At 51.7% G+C, this 21,400-nt stretch overlaps 1 protein-coding gene across 1 annotated transcript; it reads left to right on the top strand.

Annotated features, from left to right (window-relative positions):
- Positions 1 to 393: 393 nt before the first annotated feature.
- Positions 394 to 20,249, top strand: E2f2 (E2F transcription factor 2). Its single transcript, XM_032896130.1, has 8 exons — positions 394 to 856; positions 6,470 to 6,575; positions 8,340 to 8,559; positions 9,275 to 9,433; positions 11,244 to 11,358; positions 13,978 to 14,170; positions 15,622 to 15,629; positions 19,922 to 20,249. The coding sequence occupies exons 1-8, from the start codon at positions 599 to 601 to the stop codon at positions 20,180 to 20,182; spliced, it is 1,320 nt and encodes a 439-aa protein (XP_032752021.1). The 5' UTR covers positions 394 to 598; the 3' UTR covers positions 20,183 to 20,249.
- The last annotated feature ends 1,151 nt before the right edge of the window (positions 20,250 to 21,400 follow it).

Below are 21,400 nucleotides of genomic sequence, written 5' to 3'. Positions count from 1 at the left end.
CTTTCCGGGGGTGGGAGGGTGGGAGGAGCCTATATATGTTGTAGCAGCCAATCGAGGCGCGGCATTTTCCGCGGGAGATCCGAATTTGGCGGCACATAGTTGGGGCAAAAAAAAAAAAAAAAAAAGAAAGAAAGAAAAAAAAAAAAAAAGAAAGAAAGAAAGAAGAAAAAAAAAGAAGATAGTAAGAAAAGAAAAAGGAGTCCAAGCAAGGGACGGGAATTAGAGGGTGAACGGAGAGCTCAGCGGGGCGCACAGGACACCCCTCGAGGGTCAGAATACACTCGTGTCGGCGGAGTCCGTGGGCATCCCGGGACGCTTTCACGCACCGGGGCGACTACGGGCGCCCAGACATTCCGGGCCCGGCCCAGCGCGGCCCGGGCCAGCCCCTGGCAGTGCCACCCGCGCCAAGCGATCTCCGAGTGGCGATCTCCGAGCTCGACTGTGCTGGGCGGCGGGCCAGGAGGGGAGGGTCCGGCCTTGCCCGGCGGGCGTCCATTGGCGGCTGCTCCCGGCGTCCGCGGTGCAGCCGGCTGCAAAGCCCGCAGGTGCCCCGCGCGCGCGCGCCAGACCCGAGTGGGTAGGGGGCGCCGCACTCGCCATGCTGCGCGCGCCGCGGACCCTGGCTCCGGCCACGGCGCAACCCACAAAGAGCTTGCCGACGTTGAACCCCACCGAGCTGTGGCCTTCGGGTCTGAGCAGTCCCCAGCTCTGCCCGGCCACCACCGCCACTACCTACTACACTTCGCTTTACACGCAGACGGTGCCTTCCTCTGCGGCGCTGGGCACCTGCCTCGACGCCACTCCCCACGGACCCGAGGGCCAAATTGTGCGATGTGTACCCGCAGGCCGCCTGCCGGTAATGCTGGGGACCCCCTATACTTCCCGTATACGTGTCTGGGTGGGGAAAAAGGAGAGAGGGTGCTTGGGATTCTGTACAGCTTGATTACAGCTGGTTGGGGTGGGGAAGCGGGACTGGCAACAGAGAGAACCCCTTGGTTTTCTGACTCCGTGAAGTAATCTCGCCTGCCGTTGCGGGAGCGCAATGAGCACTGGACAGGGAGCCTGGAGACCCAGCCCAGTGCCCGTAGCGTCTGCGTGACCTTCAGGAAGCCCACAAGGCATCTACACTGCTACAGTTCATTCATTCTTTCATTGTTTACGCCAGAACCAACACCTGCTATTTCAGGCCAGGGGCTTGGCCTGTGGGATTTCCTGGTGACTTTAAGTCCGGATAGGTCTCCCAGGTCTCTGGTCCAGCCTGGTATGGACAAAGTTGTCTAGCCAGCTCCTTTTCAAGTGTTGTCCTCAGGCCCTCCCCATATCCTGGTCATCCTCTGAGATAGCCAGTAGCAGATGCAAATGTACTCAGTCTCTTGGGTTTCCTGTTCAGGTGGACTGTGTCCTCCGTAGTGCTGCAGGTGTGATGTCAGGGAGGGCCTGGTGTGTTGGCCTTGGGCTGGAGCACGGGGTGCGTGGAAATGGAGTGGGAAAGCGCCTGAGGGAGTTGGAGTGAGGGTTGGCATGGCTGGTTTCAGCTCTGGTCATCATCGTGTCTATTTGGATAAGTCAGGGCCTCTGTTTCCTCTTTTAAGAAAAAGGTTTTAAAATTACTTTTTTGTGGGGGAGGTGGGGCTGTTTGTGTTACATTGTGTTTGGAGGTCAGGGGACAACTTTTCAGAGTTGGTTTTCTTTTTCTGAGTGGGTCCTGGGGATCAAACGTAAATGGTCCAACTTGGTGGCAAGCTCCTCTACCCACTGAGCTATCTTGACAGCCCTCGTTCCATCTTCTAGAAAATATACCTTCCTCGGTTTGTCTCCTCTGTTGCTTCCAGCTCCAGGTTTGGAAACAGGTACCAAGGAGGGGAGATGGTATTTATAGGGTATGGTAAGTCTGGGGACAGAGATAAGACCACCCTGTGTCCCCAGGGCATTTTGCCCGACCTGTGGCTCAGTGCTCTTAGCTACATAGATCAACTCTGGCTACAGGCCAAGCCTCATTTTCTGCCTTTGGAGTCAAGCTTTATTTTTACCTCCCATGAACCCTTTCCTGGGAGCTCAGGAAGTGGCACAGTTGTCACACCCATTTTGCAGGAAACTGAGGATAACTGTTCTATTGCTTTGCCTGGTCTTTAGCATTTCCCAGCCGAATGCATTTGTGTTAGCTTATGATGTGAACTGAACAGGAAGAAGCTTCATGTTGTAGAAGTGGAAAGCTAAAGGGTCAGAGGTCATCCAGCGAAATGACCCACAAGTCAGCTCTCTCCATACAGCCACGCTTTACCCCTGAGCTCATTTTAGGAGCTAGGTGCCCCCGCCAGGGAAAGGGGACTCTGGAGGGCTAATCTCTCTTTTGACCAACTGCTTTTGGATGTAGAGTGTCAGTGACAGCTGGGGTTTTGAACTTCCTCACCAGCCCTGCATCTGTCTGTTCTACTCTCCCAGGGCGGGCTCAGGATCTTAGCCAGACACTGCTTGGCACTCTGCACCAGTTATCTTGGTTAAGGGATGAGGCTCTTTAGAGGTGAGGAAACCAAGCCGAGGTGAAGTCACTTGCCCAACTCACAAGGCAAGAAGTGGGGGTGTCATCCTTGCATCAGACTCCCTAAAAGCCTGCCCAGACCCAGAGGCCATCTCTGGTCCTTCCCCAGATGCTGGGGCCCCAGTGCCCCGTGGGCAGGCCTAACCCCCTGCTTACTCATTTGACAAGGGTGTGACCTGGAGCTCCTCCAAACCCAACCCTGGGTGTGGCCCTTCTGCTTTGTGGCTGCAAAATGTGGGGTGAGCAAGATTTGTTGGGGAGCTGGCCTCTGAAGGGATGATAACTATTGAGACGGCAGCCAGGATGTAGGTCTCCTTGCTTCCTGCCCACTGGTCCTGCTATCCGCCAGCAAAGATCCCACAACTTTCCCTGTTGAGTCTTACCTCTGGGCTAGGATCATGGCATTTTCTCTCGGTCCTGTAGCTGGCATCTGTGAGGACAGTGGGGGCTGTTCTGTTTCTCTTTGCCTCTTAATTGGTTTGTGGTGTTGTTCACATGGCTGTCCTGGAACCTACTATGTATGCCAGGCTGGTCTCGAACTCTCGAACTCAGAGATGCTCCCGCTCCTACCTCCTGAGTGCTGGCATTAAAGGCGTATGCCGCACACCTGGCTGTCGTTGTTTTTTTTTTTTTTTTTTTTTTTCTTTTTTTTTTTTTTTCGGAGCTGAGGACCGAACCCAGGGCCTTGCGCTTCCTAGGCAAGCGCTCTACCACTGAGCTAAATCCCCAACACCAACACACACACACACACCCCCCCCCCACCCCCGGCTGTCGTTGTTGAGACAGGGTCTCATTGTTGCCAGGCTGGTCCTGAACGCCTAGGCTCAACTGATCAGCTAAGCTGGGCATACACACACTCCTGAAGTCCTAACAGTGGGGAAACTGAGGCAGGAAGACTGTTGAGTGTTCCAGATCCGGCTGAGTGTGGTGGTGTGGGTCTTTAATCCCAGTACTCTGGAGGCCGAGGCATGTGGATCTGTGAGTTTGAGGCCAGCCTGGTCCTGCATAATGAGGCCATGTCTCAAAACAAACAGATTGGGGGTTGGGGATTTAGCTCAGTAGTAGAGCGCTTGCCTAGCAAGCGAAAGGCCCTGGGTTCCATCCCCAGCTCCAAAAAGAAAAACAGATTCTGCCTCAGCCTCTCCAATGCCTCAGACTGTAAGACAATTTTTTTTTTTTTTAATTCCACCCCTACCAGGCCAAGAGATGATGTATCAGCTCAAGGATAGGGTGACATGTCCCAGGCTGTCCCTTGGCGCTAACGGCAAAGTGGTCCCCCAATTTGTTTTCACTCCAGTCCCTGCCCGTGTGACCTTGGGCACTTCATTTCCCTTCTCTGATCTCCGTGCTCCCTGTGTTTTCCTGCCAGCTCCTCTGATCCTCTGGGGCTCCTGGGCAAGGGGTGTGTTCCACACATAAGGGTTTGGCAAGTAGATTAAATCCCAACCAGGAGCTGCTTCAGGGGGTCCAGATTAGAGCCGCGCTGGCCTCTGGGTGTGCTCACAGACCTTTGCTCTCCCTCGCCCCTGTTGTCCCTTCGACGTTTTTCTCTTGAACTTCACTCACGGGGATACCCTCGCCTGAGTGGCTGCAGCTGCTGCGCCAGCCTGCTGCATCGACTTACTGACTCCTTAGCACGAGCAGACTGGCCCAACTGCGTAAGTGGGTCAAGGTTATCTGACCTCCCAGCTCACCTAGCTAAGGAGAGAGAGAGGTCTAGCTTTGACCCTGCCTGACCCTGAGGCCCGTGCTGAGCCTCTCTTGGTGCCACCTGGCCTTTGCCAGCTCAACCTAGCCACATGCTGACTTCTTCCTGGGCAGTACCCAAAGGTGTTAGGCTGGTGTCCTTAGGTGGGGGACACATTGCTACGTAGGGACCCTGGGGTTGCCAAGAGTGTGCACCTAGTGAGGGAGGATGAGAGAGGAGGAGGCAGCGTGTGAACGTGTGAGGTACTGGGAGCAGGTGGCACAAACGAGACCTTGGCCCACATTCTAGCAGTGAACGGATGGCTCTCGTAGCCTGGCACGGGGCTCCACACCTTGGCTCTGCTTTTTTGTCTGTGTCACTTAACCTCTCTGTATCCGCTTGTCTGTCCAGACAGAGTGCTGGTGCTGACAGACTTCAGGACTGTGAGAGAATGTGACTGGCTGTTCCCCGCCCTCTGTCTTGCAGGCGGCTAGTGAGATTCTGATGGGGGATCGGGAATATAGGCTGAGCTGGAACTAGGCTTAACCAATCCTCTTGTCAACTTGTTCTTGTATGGTGGGAGGGAGCGCAAATGAACCATTTTAATCAAGATGTAGTCCATCGAGCCCACCTGGCCTCGATTGCAACAGCCACACACACACTGGGTACTGCCGGAGGCTTAATTAGAGCTGAGTGCTGGAGCTTGGCTTGGGTTATTTAGCAGGTCTCAGCGGGTGCCTGGTGTGTGGTGGGGTGGGCTTTCTCGGGTGACAGGATGGGGCTAGCCTCCCTTGAGTCTAGGACTTGGTCAGTTGAGAGGTAGGTGAGGAATACTCAGGAGACTCAGAGGGATGAGTAGGGAAGTGTTTGGATTCTGTGTGAGCCTTGGTACAGCAGCCGCGTGGAGGAGAGACATTAGACAGTCAGGCTTCTGGAAGCAGTGAGTGGAATTCTTGTGCCAGTCCGGGGAGACTTCCTGGAGGGGGCAGGAGTCAGGGAGAGGAGCTGACACCTGTCAGGCCAGCTGTGCTGAGCAGCAGTTAGAAGGCTCAGCCCTGCCGAGCGTGACCTCACCACCAAGTGTTTAAGCAGATCTCTCAAGCGGGTGGAGGTATCTCGGGGACAGCCAAGGAAGGAAACGGGCTTAATGGCCCCAGAGGGTGTGTCCAGGAAGATGCTGGGATTGTGTTTGGGGAATAGATTGCATTTCCTGAGCCCCTACTGTGTATCTCCTACTGAGAACAGCCCTCCGGGTTGTGGAGTTCTGCCCATTTAATTGAGCAGGAAACTGAGGCCCTCAGCTACGGTGGCACATGTCCCCAGGTCACGCAGTGAGACTTCAGACTTGCTGGAGATTCCGGCTGGCCCTTTGCCCAGTGTCCCAGTGCCCCAGTGTCTCTGCCCCACCTCTGCCCAGCCCTAACCATCAGAGAGGCTCTTTCCCGGTAATGCAACTAGAAGCCTCCTTGTGGCCCTGTGGTGGTGGTAGTGGTGGGTGGTGTCTGGGCAGAGCAGATGGGCTGTGGTTTGGTTTCCCCAGCAGGTGTTTCCCAAGCTTGGCGGGAACGGGGAGGGGGCAGCAGGGCCTCAGCTGCTTGTCCTTAAGACACTGGGGAAGGACTCATTGTGTCTCGGTAAAGAAAGAATGACAAGCAGCCCATTCAGGGGGCCCTGGATCCTCGAGCTGGAGCCCAAACGGGGAGGGGGAGTGTTTGCGCTGTTTCCCAGTGTGGGCACCTCCCTGGGGTGTGGCACTGAGCCAGGAAGTCCCCTGGGCCTGGGCGGATGCTGGTCCCACCCTGATAAGGGCCAGCTGTGGGGCTGTGATGGGCACCAGGTCTGTTTGAACCAGCTGCTTCTGAAAGGGACAGGACCCAGCCTGATGTGGTTTGGGTCCTGCCCACTTCTTCCTCCTCCGTGTGTGTGTGTGTGTGTGTGTGTGTGTGTGTGTGTGTGTGTGTGTCTATATGTCTGTGTGTTTTGCATATGGTAGGGCCACCAGGGTCTGGCCCACAGAGGTGGAAATTTTATTTGCCCCTCAGAAAATATGGCACTCACTTCAGTGGCCATTGAACTCTGAACTCTCCTCACCAAGTTCAGCCGGCCACGCCGCACCAAGGCAAGCACACAGGAGATGGCTGTTGATGTCCTTCTTGACCTTGCTGCAGTTCATAAAAAAGGCTGAGGAAGGAAGGCCTGATTCTCTAACTCTTCCTCTTCCCCTCTCTCCCTGTCTGTCAAAGGCCAAAAGGAAGCTAGACCTGGAGGGCCTTGGGAGGCCTACGGTCCCTGAATTCCGGACTCCCAAGGGGAAGTGCATCCGAGTGGATGGTTTGCCAAGCCCGAAAAGTAAGAGCTTCCAATGGGCACCTACGGTGGGGTGGCACGAGGCAGGAGTCCCTACCCTATCAGACAAGTTTCCTTTTCCAAGGTTCCCTGTGTATTCTCACACTTGATTCTGTTCGGTAGGTAGGATTATGTCCCAATTACTGATGAGGTATCTTAGGGCTTGGTCAGGCTCAGATAGCTAGGAGTCAGGACAAACACCTCGAATGGCTTCCTGTACTCTAGGCACCTGCCGCCAGAGCTAACCACCATGACTAGTGTTTATTTGGGAGCTTGGTTTTTTTGTTTACAGCCTGTCTGTCTAGAGCAATGGTTCTCAGCCTGTGGGTCGAGACCCCTTGGGTGCCGAATGCCTCTGTCACGGGGCTCACCTAAGACCACCAGAAAACTCAGACATTTACATTATGATTCATAACAGTAGCGAGATTATAGTTATGAAGTACTAGCAAAAATAACTTTATGTTTGTGGGTCACCACCACAGGAGGAACTAGGTTAAAGGCCGGCAGCATTTGGAAGGTTGAGAACCACAGGGCTAGCGTCTTCTTCAAGCTAAGGTGGAGGGGATTCCCACGTCTCAGATTTTTCAGTCAATATTCTGGTTAACCTGGGAGTTTAAGCCAGGACGTCTAGGAAATATATGGATTTACCCAGAGACCTAACGAGGGCATAAGATTGGGTAGATGCATAGATTCCTGTCAGGAATTAGGGGTGCAGGTAAGGGCTCCTTATCTCTTGTGATTGAGGCATAGCTGGATCTGGATAATGAGAAAGTTTACTCTCCAATCAGTTGATTGGAGGTGACCTGGAACCAAGACTGAAGGATCCAAAGCTCACTAGGACAACAGAGCATAACACACTGATCAATTATTAATGTCTGCCACGAACGCAGAACTGGAGTAAGCAGTATGTGTGTCAAATGCTTGGCCTCTGTGGGTTAAGGGATTCTCAAGTCCTCTTCTTGAGGAACCTGAGACTAAAACTTACTTCCGGTGACTGGTTTGGACACCGACTTCTATGAGACTTAAAGTCATTGGATTGCAAAAGTCCCCTTGTGGTTTAATTCACTTCAGCTGAGAAGTGGTGTTGCAACAGCAGCCTTGTTGAGAAAGGGACCTTTTCCACGGACCTGGCCCCCATTTGATGTTACATGATTCCCCTCAGATAATTATCGGGCTACACATGGAAAGAAAAAGGCAAGTGTGGATCTATAAAAACTGCTCTCAAATCCAGGCTTGTCGTTACCTCCCAACCATAACTCCTAATTCCTGGTATAATTGTTGGAGAGGATAATGGTTTAGGAAGAAGCCTGGAGCCTGCCTGGATTTGAATCCTACTTTGTCATCTACTAAGTGAAACGAACAAATGATTTTACCAGTCTGTGCCTCTGTAGAGCCCTTTAGGGTATTCCCTTAAGGAAGTGCCCAGAACAGTGATGCTCCCAACAGTGGGCAGTTGCTGGAGCGGTTTCTGTCTGCTCTGAGCTATGGTGAAAAGGTACTCTGAACTGGGAGTTGCGACCCTTGGCTTCCGATCTCGATAGCGCACCCTAGCGGAGGGACCTGGAGCAAGTCTCCTTCCCGGAGGCTACAGGTTGCTGGTCTTTGCTGGTCTTTGTGGCAGTGGAGAACCCCCTGCCCCGGTGCTCTGCGCGCTAGACAGCTCTCGATGGGATGGGATAAGGTGTTTCTGGATGGATCTGAACTCGTGGAGAGAACCCAGGCTGGCTCCCCCAGAGCAGTGTGTGAATGGGGCCTTTTCCTCCTCAGCCCCTAAGTCTCCTGGGGAGAAGACACGCTATGACACGTCGCTGGGGCTGCTGACCAAGAAGTTCATTTACCTCCTGAGCGAGTCGGAGGATGGAGTCCTGGACCTGAACTGGGCAGCTGAGGTGCTGGATGTGCAGAAGCGGCGCATATATGACATCACCAACGTGCTGGAGGGCATCCAGCTCATCCGCAAGAAGTCCAAAAACAACATCCAGTGGGTGTGAGTGCCTGAGCCCGGACATGGCACCATCCAATGGGTGCATGCTTTGGGGGCGAGGCCGGGAACAGTAGCCAATAGGTGTGAGTTTTAGGGTACCCTCCCCAGCAACAGAAAATTCGCCCATATACGGGGTGGTGGTGGCGGTGGTAGTAGGTAGCAAAAGTGGCATAGCCTGTGTGTTTGAGTGGGGTGGAGCAGGTGTTAAATGCTGGAGTGGTAGCGAGAGCGAGCCAAGGGACGGGGCAGAGCGGAGGAGATCTAGAGGTTGTAAAGGCCAGAGAGGATCCTAGCTCCTTGTGCTAGGGGACCCGGGATTCCCCCTCTTGACTTAGCAAGGCCTTTGGGAATTGGTCAGGTGGATCAGATTCCTCCCCACAGTTCCAGGCTTGATTGAAAGCACCCTGGCATGAACCCTTAAGGAAACTCAGGAACAGAGCCAAGGCTAAAGTCAACAACTTCCCATCTGATGGAGGCTGGGGCCTAGGAACTGGACCCTGAGGTTCAGGCTTCCGATCTCTAACCTACCCCCAAGCTTCAAGTGCTAGTCCATGACGGTTCCCAGGGAGCTGGGCATCCCTCCACTGATTTGCATAACAGGGGAGGGGGCCCCGCTGGTGACTAGCCCTGGCTTGGAGTTACGCCCGCTTCCCTATGCAGTTGTTCAGGGCAGCCCTGAGGTGGGGAACCATGACGTTGGGGGTTGCTCTGTTCCCAGAGGCAGGGGAATATTTGAAGACCCCACCCGACCGGCCAAGGAGCAGCAGCTGGGGCAGGAACTGGAGGAGCTGATGAATGCGGAGCAGACCTTGGACCAGCTCATTCAGAGCTGCACGCTGAGCTTCAAGCACCTGACGGAAGATAATGCCAACAAGAAATATCCTTTCTGCGGGGAGGGGGGAGGGGGAGGGAGCAGGGCTGCGGCTGGCTGCGGAAATATACACTCTGTTGATTTCTTACCTCCCTACCGGGACTAGCTCCCTCTAGGGGACCGTCACATCTGTATCTCCCTCCTGAGCTTAGGGAAGTTGGGGGGGGGTTGTTTTGGGGGTTTTCTTTTGTGAGATCCTGCCGAGGAGATTGATCATATCTATACTCAGTACCCACTGTATATGTAAAGACCTACAATGGGTGTTGTTGGGATCCAGTCTAGAGTACCCTTAATTTAGTTTTTAGTTATGCTTTTGTTTTTTTAATTACATGTATTTATTTGTGTGTGGAGGGGTGCATTGTGCTATGGCACATGTACGGAGGTCAGAGGAGTGGGAGTTGGATCTCTCCTTTTACCACAGAGGTCCCAAAGATCAAATTGGCTTGGAAGCAAGTGTCTTTACTCCGTGCAGTGCCTCACTGGCCCAGAGAGTTTGCTTTAGCCCGAGTCCAACCTCTAACGTCTCCCAGGCAGCTGCCTCTCAGGCAAGCTGTTAGCTCCTGGCCAGTCCTCAGAGAGCATTTTTACTCTTCTTGTAGCCTACCCCTAGTGTCTTAGTCAGGGTTTCTATTCCTGCACAAAATATCATGACCAAGAAGCAAGTTGGGGAGGAACAATTTATTCAGCTTACACTTCCATATCGCTGTTCATCACCAAAGGAAGTCAAGACTGGAACTCAAGCAGGTCAGGAAGCAGGAGCTGGTGCAGAGGCCATGGAGGGATGTTACTCACTGGCTTGCTTCCCCTGGCTTGCTCAGCTTGCTCTCTTATAGAACCCAAGACCACCAGCCCAGGGATGGCATCACCCACAGTGGGTCCTCCCACCCTGGATCACTAATTGAGAAAATGCCTTACAGCTGGATCTCATAGAAGCATTTCTTCAAGGGAGGCTCCTTTTTCAGTGATAACTCCAGCTTGTGTCAAAACCAGAAAACCAGCCAGTACACCTAGAATTCCACTTTTGGTTTCCATATTACTTGGGTTCTGTTACCCCTCCCACCTTCTCTGACCACTGCCCTCCCCCACCCATATAATACACACATAAAAATTAGCAGTTAGGAGCCACACATAAGAGAGAACAGTGTCTCTCTTCCTTTTTTGGAAGAGGGTTGGTTTATTTTATTTTTATTACTTTTTTTTTCTTTTTTTCGGAGCTGGAGACTGAACCCAGGGCCTTGCGCTTGCTAGGCAAGCGCTCTACCACTGAGCTAAACCTCAACTCCTTGTTTTATTTTTTGAGACAAGGTTTCTCTGTGTAGCCCTGGCTGTCCTAGAACTCCCTTTCTAGACCAGGCTGGTCTCAAACTCAGAGATCCACTTGCTTCAGTCTCCCAAGTGCTGAGATTAAAGGCCTGTGCCACCATCACAGCCTGGCCAGTGTTTGTTTTCCTAAGCCTGGGTTACCTTGCTTCATGTAACATTTTCCTGTGTGTTTCCTTTTCGTTTTCCTTTTTGCTGATAGCATTTCGTTGAGTCCATTCCGTCTTCTCAGCATCCATTCATCTGTTGATGGACATCTAAGCCAATCCCAGTTCCTTGTGATTGTAAGCAGCCACACTAACCCTGGCTATGCAGTGTTTGCTTTCCAGGGATGGAAGGCTGCTTTGTGCTATTCAAAGAACTTCACTCTATGGTCATTTGCAGTTTTTCTGAGCGAGGATGTGATACTCAGAGGCTTGGGAGGGAAGAGAAAAGCCCTGTCGGGCTGGGACGTACGTTTTGACTAGGTTGCTTTTCTTAACTCTTCTGCCCCTACACTGGCCTATGTGACCTACCAGGATATCCGTGCTGTGGGCAACTTCAAGGAGCAGACAGTGATTGCGGTCAAGGCCCCGCCACAGACAAGATTGGAAGTGCCGGACAGGGCGGAGGTGAGCAGGGTGGAGAGCAGGGTGGGAAGGCCTGGGTGGCTCTGCAGAGTCTGTCTGGCCCTGCTAGTCCCAAGCTCCACGGGTCCATTCTGGATTCTGGGGCAGAAGTGTCTGAAACTAGAAGTGGAGACTGAGTTCTGGCCTGAGGGCATCTCTGGTTTTCAGGGATTTTCTTTGCAGTTAGGGGTGGAAAGGCTCCTCACTCACTGAAGGTGAGGACGGAAGCCTTCAGTGTCGAGCGAGGGTGGAACCCAGCGCCTCGAGAGTGCCAGCACATTCTCTACGACTGAGCTGCACCTGACCCTTGGCTTTTTTGAGACAGGGCCTCTTTGTGTGGGCCACTCTGGCTTTCAACACACTGTGTAGCCCAGCCTGACCCCAAATTCATGGTCTTCTTGCCTCTGCCTCTTAAATGCTGGTGCTAAAAAAAATCCCACCATTCCTGGCACAAGACCAAATTTAAAAAAAACATTTTTTTAAATTATATTTATCTAGTCACTGTGTGTGTGTGTGAGAGAGAGAGACAGACAGACAGCATGTGCGTGGACATCATAGACAACTAGCAGGGGTCAGTTTTCTTTTCTTTTTTTTTTTTTTTTGGTTCTTTTTTTTTCCGGAGCTGGGGATCGAACCCAGGGCCTTGCGCTTCCTAGGCAAGCACTCTACCACTGAGCTAAATCCCCAACCCCAGGGGTCAGTTTTCTTGTTCACATGTTATATTAGTCTCAACTGCAGGAACCTTTCTGTTGAGGGCTCTCTATCCCAAGACCAAAATTCTTTTTTATTTATTTTTTTATTAATTTTTGGAGACGTATTTAGATTTTTTTTTTTTTTTGGTGGTTCTTTTTTTCGGAGCTGGGGACCGAACCCAGGGCCTTGCGCTTCCTAGGTAAGCGCTCTACCACTGGGCTAAATCCCCAGCCCCTTATTTAGATTTTTTTATGTATATGTTTGGGTGTTTTGCCTGTATGTGTTGTCTGTGTGCTATGTACATGCTGGGATCAGGAGAGGGCGTCAGGTCTCCTCGCAGCTGGAGTTTCAGGCTCCTGTTAATGGCCCTGTGGGCACTCTGGGAGTCGACTCCGGGTCCCCTGGGAGAGCAGTGGGTACCCTTAACCACTGAGCCATCCCTCCAGCCCCAAACCGAAATCTTTCATACTCCTGTAAAGCCCGAGGTGCTCTGGGCCCAGAGGCCTCCCCGGATTCCTCTCCGAAGCCGCCTTCATGGCTCTGTTCCTGACCACGTCAGCCTGTCTGGGGCTTAGCATCCTCGGTGCAGAACCTTTGCATACACTGCTCCTCTCCCTGCCTGCTGGGCTGCTGCCTGTCCTCAGCTTTCGACTTGAGGCCGAGTCCTGAGTCATTTCCTTCCTCATCAGCCCCAGACTAGATCCTCCTTTAAAAAAAAAAAATCACACTAAATCTCAGTTCTCTGGTCCATCTTTGACAACGTTCCTCGCAAATTCACTATGTAACAGAAGATGGCCTTGAAATTCTGGTCCTCTTGCCTCTGCTTCCGGAATACTGGGATTAGAAGGGCGTCCAGCATCCCTTTAGGCCGTGCGGGAGCTGGAGCCCAAGGCCTTACACCTGCTAGGCAAACCTTCCACCAGGGAGCTAGACATCAGCCTGTTGTGGTCTAAGCTTTACAGAAGGGTGTGCTGGGCAACTGCTTATAGGGTGTGGCACATCTAGAAATGATGTGTTTGAAGGAACCACTATTGCAAAGGTAAGCCCCACCCCTCAGCTCAGGACCTGGCGGGTTGGAGAAGACCCAGGCAATGTGCTAAAAGGCAGAGTAAGTGTCCCTGGGGGTGACAGGTAAACCAAGTGTCAGAACTTACAAGGGTTTCTGCCAGGCAAAGTGATGTATAGAGACCTGAACTTGTGTCTGTGTGTGTCCGTGTGTGTGGCACTCAAGTGTGTGTGTACATATGTGTATACACCTCTGTGTGTGTGTGTGTGTATTCACTGTGTCTTAAGTAGAAACACAGTGGAAATCGACAGGGGTGGAGAAATCCAGTCCAGCTACTTTAAACCTGTGGGCGAGGGGAAACTGGAGAGGAGCTCAGGATCTGAAGATCCGAGACAAAGTTTAATTCAAGGATTCAGATCATGCCCGGGGGCCCTGTTAACCCCTGCCCGATTCTCTCTGTGCTATTCTCAAGAGGGTTTCCTCCCTGTGGTAGAAAGTGTGTGTGACAACAGCCCAGTCACCCTGGTAGGAAGGGACCTTCTGTTCTCCTGTCCAGCCAGAGTCCTGTACTTAATGCTGCTTGGGTTAACTTCAGCCGCGTGACACCCTGAGGCAGCCACATCACCCTGACTCTCCTGGCTGCATCACAAGTGGGGCCACTGGAGTTCAAAGGTGATTTCCACAATCTTAATGGCAGGACCTAGGAAGGGAACGCTGATTTCCCCAAGGGAAATCACGGTGTCCTCCCTACAAGGAGACTTGCAGGCCAGACAGTGGAATGGTGATGTCCTTCTAGCAGGGCAGGGCCGTGTCAGGCTTGTGCTGAGCTTGCGAGAATGAGTAGCGTTACCTTTGTCCGTTCAAACCCGCTGACCTGTGAGTCTATGTCTAGCATTGTAAGATGGTTTCTTTTCCTCCTCCAGGAGAACCTGCAGATTTACCTAAAGAGTACCCAAGGCCCCATTGAAGTCTACCTGTGCCCGGAGGAGGGGCAGGAGGCAGACAGTCCTACCAAGGAGGCCCTACCCTCCACCTCTACCCTCAGCCCCGTCCCTGACTGCGCTCAGCCCGGCTGCAGCACCGACTCTGGGCTGGCAGAGACCATAGAGTCTTCAGGTAGGTCTTCCCCCGGAAGGGAGGTGGGCGTGGCTCTACTTCTTCCGGGTCTGCAATTGTCGGCGGTTACCCAGCATGCTCCAGGCAGAGGAGCCCAGTGTCCTCAGGTGTGGTCACTGAGCGTCCTGCTTTGCAAAGTCCCTGTCATCTCTGTCATCGCCTCACCAGGGGAACTGGTGTTGTTCTGGGGTGGCTCAGCCGCTCATTCCCTCAGCTGTGTGCCCTCTGACAGTTTCTGCTTGCATTGCCTTTATCTGAAAGTTGGGCAAGAGTAGTTAATATTTAACTCTCCGATTATTAAAGGGATTAGCGAACTAATGTAAACCGAATGTCCGGCCTGGGCCTGGCAATAACTGTTATTTCTGCCATAACTGCTATGAGGGTGGCTCGCAGCCAAGCACGTGGCAATCCGTAAGCCGCAGTAAGTGGTGGCATGTGTGGGGGGTGGGAATTGAACCCGGGCATTCCGCATCCTAGGTAAGCGGACACCGAGCCACAGCCTCAGCCTGTGGGTTTTTTAAAGATATTTTTAGTTAAGAGTTAATCATAAAGACTTTGTAAATAAAAAAAAATCATGCACCAAAATGAACCCAATCCAAAGTCGCTATGTACATTTTGATGTTCTTCTATACGGTTAGGAGCCAAGGCTGAATGGCTCAGCAGCTAAGAGCACAGGAGGACCCAGGTTCGGTTCCCAACAGCCATATGGTGCCTTAGAGCCGTCCATAATTACAGCTCCTGAGGTGCTTCCCAAAAAACACACACGCACATCATTCACACACACTCACATGCACACACACACATGCACAGATGCACCCCCCCCACGTGATGCGCGCACACATACAGGCAACATATTCATACACATAACATAAATATAATTTCTTTTTTTTTTTTGAGACAGGGTTTCTCTGTGCAGCCCTGGCTGTCCTAGAACTCACTCTGTAGTAGACCAGGCTGGCCTGGGACCTGGAGATCCACTGCCTCTGCCTCCTGGGTGCTGGGCTTAAAGCCCTGCACCACCACTGCAGGGCTAAAATTTGTTTTAGATAGCCGCGGTTCTGGAGCTGTGGAGTTTCACCTTAGATCACACGCTTTTGCTACTGAACATTTTCCATTTAATGCTCTTTTTTTTTTTTTTTTTTTTTCTTTCTTTTTTTTTTCGGAGCTGGGGACCAAACCCAGGGCCTTGCGCTTACATTTAATGCTCTTAAATATGCCCCGCTCCCCGCCCCCAGAGGACTAGAAACACAGTTACCTTCATCTCCTTGGTCATTACCTGAAGATTAGGGTGGCTTTAAACTCTTAGAGATCGTCTCCGTCTTGAGTTTTGAGATTGAAGACTCTTCCTGGTGAAGTTTTTTTGTTTTGTTTTGACATAGGGTCTCATGTAGCTCAGGCTAGCCTCAAACTTTCTGTGTCTGAGGATAAATCCTCATCCTCTTGCCCCTAAGCCCCGAGTGTTAGAACTACAGGTGTGCACTATTACGCTTAGTGTACGTGCTGCCAGGAAGCAAACCCAGGGTTTTGCACACGATCTGGAGGAACCCTACTGACTGGGTCACGACCCTAGCCTGAGTCTTTATTGCGGTTTTACAGATTATTTATTTATTTTGCATTTTTTTTGTATGAGTGGATGTGTGTATATGTGGACCCAAGTTTGCCATGACCCATGTGGATGTCAGAGGACAACTTTCGGGGGTTGGTTCTTTTCCTTCTCTCCTGTGGGTCCTAGGGATTGAACCCAGATCGGCAGACTCAGCAGCAAGCACCTTTACCTGCAAAGCCATCTCGCTGGCCCCAGGTCTCTAACCCAAGTCATCGCCAAGGTCCTCTGTCTTCTCCTACCCTGCGATGGGGTTACTAAAGGTTACCACCATGCCTGGTTAACTGGATTTCCAGAGGAAGGCCCAGAACTTTCTCTGGTGACAGTAGCTGGGTTTTTTTGTTTTTTGTTTTTTTTTTTGTTTCGTTTTGTTTTGTTTTTTTACTATGACTCCATATTGGGCTGTCCCTTCCCGTACCACACCTTGAAGGAGGTCTCATCACTCCTGGTTTAGCATTCGATAACCGAGGTGGAGCGAAAACACAGCCTAGCCAAGGACAGACAGCTGGGAGGCAGCCTGGCGGTGCCTTGACCTTTGCTCTACAGGGGCCTAGTGCTGTGTCCTCAAGCACAGGATAAACCGGGAAGGGCTCCTGGCTGGAGGGCCGCACCTGGCTGGGAGGTGGGTGGTACAGTTAATGACTCAATGGAGCCAGAAGCCACCTCTGCAGCATGGCCTTGCCTTCCACGAGATTCTGCCCCAGGTCACATGAGCGGGTTCTTCCAGACTGTGGAGGCCGGCATTATACATTTGTTTTTCTAAAAAAGAACTTTTTTTTTTTTTAAAAAGTAGAACCCTAGTGGTTCTTTAATTTTTGTTACAATTTTTATTGGGCGGGGGCAGTTGGTACACGTGCTGCTTACATGTAGAACTTTAAGGAACTGGTTTTTCTCTTTCCACCATGTGGGTCCTGGGATTGAACTCAGGTTTGCTGCAAGCGCCTTGTCCCATAGTGTCTGTCTAAAGAAAGGAAAACTAGAATTGGTCTGGTAGTAAAGACCTGGTGTAACAGGACATAGGTTGACCTCCGTCTCAGGCCAGTAAGCTAATAATGGTTTGAACTTCGTTTTCCTTTTTATTTAGTGGTTGTGCTGGGAACTGAACCCAGGATTTTGCACATGCCTGGCAAGCCCTCTATCACTGAGCTACACCACCCTGCCTTTAGTTTTTAGAGATGACTCAAGTGTTCGGAACGTTTATTTATTTATATGTATGAGTGATTGATCTGTCTTTAGACACACCAGAAGAGGGCTTCAGATCCCATTACAGATGGTTATGAGCCACCATGTGGTTGCTGGGATTTGAACTCAGGACCTCTGGAAGAGCAGTCAGTGTTCTTAACCTCTGAGCCATCTCTCCAGCCCCGAACCTGGGTCCCTTAAGGAGAATAGTCAGTACTCTTTTTTTTTTTTTTTTTTTTTAAGATTTATTTATCGATTTTATGTATGTGAGTACACTATAGCTGTCTTCAGACACATCAGAAGATGGCATTGGATTCCATTACAGATGGTTGTGAGCCACCATGTAGTTGCTGGGAATTGAACTCAGGACCTTTGGAAGAGCAGTCAGTGCTCTTAACCTCTGAGCCATCCCTTCAGCCCCCAACATTTGCTGTTTTTGCAGAGGACATGAGTTCAGTTCCTGGCATTCACATGGTGATTATAACTCCAGTTCTGGGGGGTATCTGACACTTCTGACTTATGCTGGGACTGCATACGTATGACACCATATACACATGCAGGCAAAATGCTTGTACGCGGGGTTGGGGATTTAGCTCAGTGGTAAAGCGCTTGCCTAACAAGTGCAAGGCCCTGGGTTCGGTCCCCAGCACCGGAAAAAAAGAAAAAAAAAGAAAAGGTTTAAAAAATGCTTGTACGCACAGACTGTAGTTAGTACACCTTAAAAAAAAGGCTTGGATAGAGGGCGTGGACATAAGCTGCACATGTCCCACAAAATAGGAAATGCTGTCCAGCCCTTTACAGAAGCTAACTGACCTTGATCTTGTTCTATATGATATGATATGTCTCTATAAGAGACAGGAAGTGGCTTCCTTAAGGTCTCACAGCAAGGTAGTGGAAGATCTGGGACAAGAACCCATGCTCTTAACTCTTCCGGGATCTCTCCTGTGTTGTTGTTCAGGGACCAGGGCTTCTGGGTGCCAGCCATCTGTCCCTTTGGGCACCTCCCTCGTCAGTATCTTTTAACCCAGACCTGTGCCTCCCGTGCCCCACCCTCTCCATCAGCCGTCAGCATGAACATGGCCCTCCAGAGTTAGAACTTCCTGCATACGAGCTGTCCTCAGAGACCTTGTGTGGAGACAGTGGCGAAAGCTTCGGGTCAGCTTTCTAATGAAGACCTGAGGCCCAGAGGCTGCAGCTGAGCTCAGGGGTAGAACATTGGCCCGGCCACTGAGGCCCTGGGTTCTGACCCCAGTGGTGGAGACTGGCAGGAAAACCTGGAGGCCCTGGGGTGGGCAAGGGCAGAGCCAGTTTGCTTGCTACCGTCTCACTGAAGGGAGGAAAAGGAAATCGTTCTGAAGGTGTGTACTCACACACTTACACTGAAAGGGGAAGTGTCATGAAGGTGCACACTCACACGCGTACACATACACTCACACAATACACTTCCATGCACACTCACACACACTTCCGTATGCACTCACACATATACATTTCCACACTCACACACTGCCATGCACACTCACACACATACACTTCCACACACACTTATACATACACTTGCACTCACACATACACTTGCATCACACATACACACACATACATACACTTCCGTGCACACTCACACATACACTTACATTCACACACATACATTTTCGTGCACACTCTCACACACACTTTCACTCACACACATACACTTTCACTCACACTCATGCACACACATACACTTCCATGAGCATACACACACACACACACACACACTTAAATGTACACACACTTAAATGTACACTCACTCACACTTCCATCACTCACACTTCCATGCACAGTCACTCAGATATGCTTGAAGTAGGGGTTTTTGGTTGTTTTTAAAGATTGCTTATTTTTATTTTGTGTGTGTGTGTGTGTGTGTGTGTGTGTGTGTGTGTGCGCACATGCACGCGCGTATAACTACACATACACATTCGTGCCTGTGCAGAGGCCTGAGCAGGACATCAGGTGTCCCCCTCTGTCACCCTCTGAGTTGTTGATTTTAGTTGGAGTCACTGGGTCTGAAATTGCTATTATTTGGCTGGCTGGCCTGTGAGCTCTCGGGATCCACCCATGTCTCTTCTAATTCTAGGGTCATAGGCACTCACAGCCACTCCGACTTTTATGTGGGCACTGGAGATTCGAACTCAGGTCCTCCTACTCACAGTGCAGGCAATCTTAACCATTAAGCTATCTTCCCAGCCCTTGTGTTGCTTCAGGATCTTGTTCTGTAGTCTCCAACGTATGATGCTTCTGCCTCTGCCTGCCAAGGGCCAGACGAGAGGTATAAGCCACCATCCTTGGCATGAAAATTTGCTCGAGGCTTTCCTGTGAGAATTTAATAGCTGGAGATCTTGCATTTGGCCTTTAGTCCCCTTTGAGCCAATTTTGAGAAATGGTATAAGGGTCCAACTTCATTCCTCTGCCCATGGACAGCCCACTCTCCAGGGACCATTTGTCGAAAGGGCGCCCCCTTGCGGGTGGGAGGTTTAATGCTCTAAAAAAAGGTTTACTTCATCTTCTGTTGCTTATTTGTGTGTGGGTGTGCATATGAACACGAGTACTCACAGAGGTCGCCCCAGGGGAATGCCTTTTAAAGATAGGCATTATCAGGGTGTCACCTGTGTGACAATGTAAGGAGAGTCAGGGAAGCTGGAAGTGTAGGAACCAGAAAATGGCTTCAGTAGCAGTCCCATAGGGTGGCAGAGTGGACTGGATACAGAAGCCCGGGAGTAGGTTTTTTAGGAGCAGGTCCCAGCGCCCAGTGGAGGGGAGAAGAGAGTGAGGTTTCTGTGACTGATGCCTGGAGAGATGGCATGTCCCCAGACCATTAAGTGGAAGAGATGGAGGAGGGGCCAGCCATCCAGAGAGAATGCCCTGTGTGCTCAAGGCTAGACATGACCCTTGTCTGTTTGTCTCCAAAACCAGTACTGATGTCACAGCTGGTACCGCCACCGCCACCACCGCCGCCAGCACCATCCCTTGTCCCCTTGGAAGCCACTGACAACATGCTGGAGCTGTCCCACCCACTTCTGCAACAGACTGAGGACCAGTTCCTGTCCCCAATCCTGGCGGCCAGCTCCCCTCTGATCAGCTTCTCCCCGCCCTTGGACCAGGAGGAGTACCTGTGGGGCATGGATGAGGGGGAGGGCATCAGTGACCTCTTCGACTCCTATGACCTTGGGGACCTGCTGATTAATTGAAGCGTCCTGCATCTGTCTCTACCTCCTCACAGACAGATTGACAGGCTCTCTGCTCAGATTTGGGGGGTGGGGACACTAGACACCAGGTGTCACCCTCCGTGTGCGAGCGGCTCCATTCCAGCCTTCCTTTGAGTGGAGGCCAGCTAGGGAGATGTGGAGGATGTGGCTGAGGAGTGTATCGGGCTAAGCCCTGCTCTTCCTCTTCTGACCTCCGACCCCCTCATGAAGGACTGCAGTTGCAGGTGGCCACGTTCAGGGAAAGGGTCCACTGCCTCCTTCTGAGGGGCAGTAGGGCCCTGGCTTTTTCAAGAAGCACTTAATGCCTTTGTATTTATTTCAAGTTGAGTTGTATGTGTTTGTCCACCCTGAGTTTTAGCAGGGAGGTTTGTTCTAGTTTTTCCTCAGACAGGCCCACCCATGCCCGTTGCCTAAGGGCACATCTGGGCTTCCAGGGGTCTGGGCCACCTCCTTGCCCCCGCCCCCCGCCCCTATAGTGGTGCCTGGGCCTTGAGGAGACTATCCAGTTTGCTTGAATATTGATTACACTTAGGCTTTGTAATTTTAGAAGGTGCCAGGCCCAGCCCAGGCATTGGCTTGGGCTCTTCCATCTCCACCCTAGAGAAGGTTCCAGTAGCTATCCTGGGGGAGGTAGGCAAGGGAGCCCGCTCCCTGTCGAATCTCTCATCTTCCTTGAGCCTTAGAATGTAAATGTGGGCCTTCAGGAACTAGCTCAGAAGAGCTCCTGGGAAAAGCAGGAGGTAGGTGTCATGGCTCCCTGATGCCCTTCCTCAGAGCTTCTGTCCGGGTCAGAGACCTGGAAGGTGGAGGCAGAGAGAAGTTTGAGAAGAAACAAGAAACATCCCGGGGGTCTACCCATGCTTCCCTGGGAGGATTATTTTGTTTCTTGGTCGTGGTTGTTAGAGGGGGAGATTCCTTAAACACCCACTGTCCCAAGCCCTCACTTCAGTTCCAGAGTCAGTTGACTGGAACTTGGGGACAGGTTTGTACCTTTCCCCACTGGAGTGCTGAGGGGATGACGGGGCAGGGGCGGGGTACTCGTCCCTGAGGTGCCCGCCACCTCTCCTGGAGTGGGGATCTCGGAAGAGCTCTGGGTCTCACTTGTTTTTCCCATAGGCTGACCATCCAGGGTCCCTGTGGTCAGATGGGGATAGGAGTCTGTTTTTCTCCCTTGCCTTTCTGGGGATGGAGAAGGGCTAA

The sequence above is a fragment of the Rattus rattus genome, chromosome 1 (assembly GCF_011064425.1).
Source record: "Rattus rattus isolate New Zealand chromosome 1, Rrattus_CSIRO_v1, whole genome shotgun sequence".
NCBI classification, from domain to species: Eukaryota; Metazoa; Chordata; class Mammalia; order Rodentia; family Muridae; genus Rattus; species Rattus rattus.
This window is presented reverse-complemented; position numbering and strand designations above follow the sequence as displayed.

Bases quoted from the DNA above. Each gene is read 5' to 3' on its own strand.
- E2f2 (XM_032896130.1), top strand. From the start codon at position 599: ATGCTGCGCGCGCCGCGGACCCTGGCTCCGGCCACGGCGCAACCCACA. The intron at 6,576-8,339 runs GTAAGAGCTTCC...TTTCCTCCTCAG, and splicing joins TGGTTTGCCAAGCCCGAAAA to CCCCTAAGTCTCCTGGGGAG. The intron at 11,359-13,977 runs GTGAGCAGGGTG...TTCCTCCTCCAG, and splicing joins AAGTGCCGGACAGGGCGGAG to GAGAACCTGCAGATTTACCT.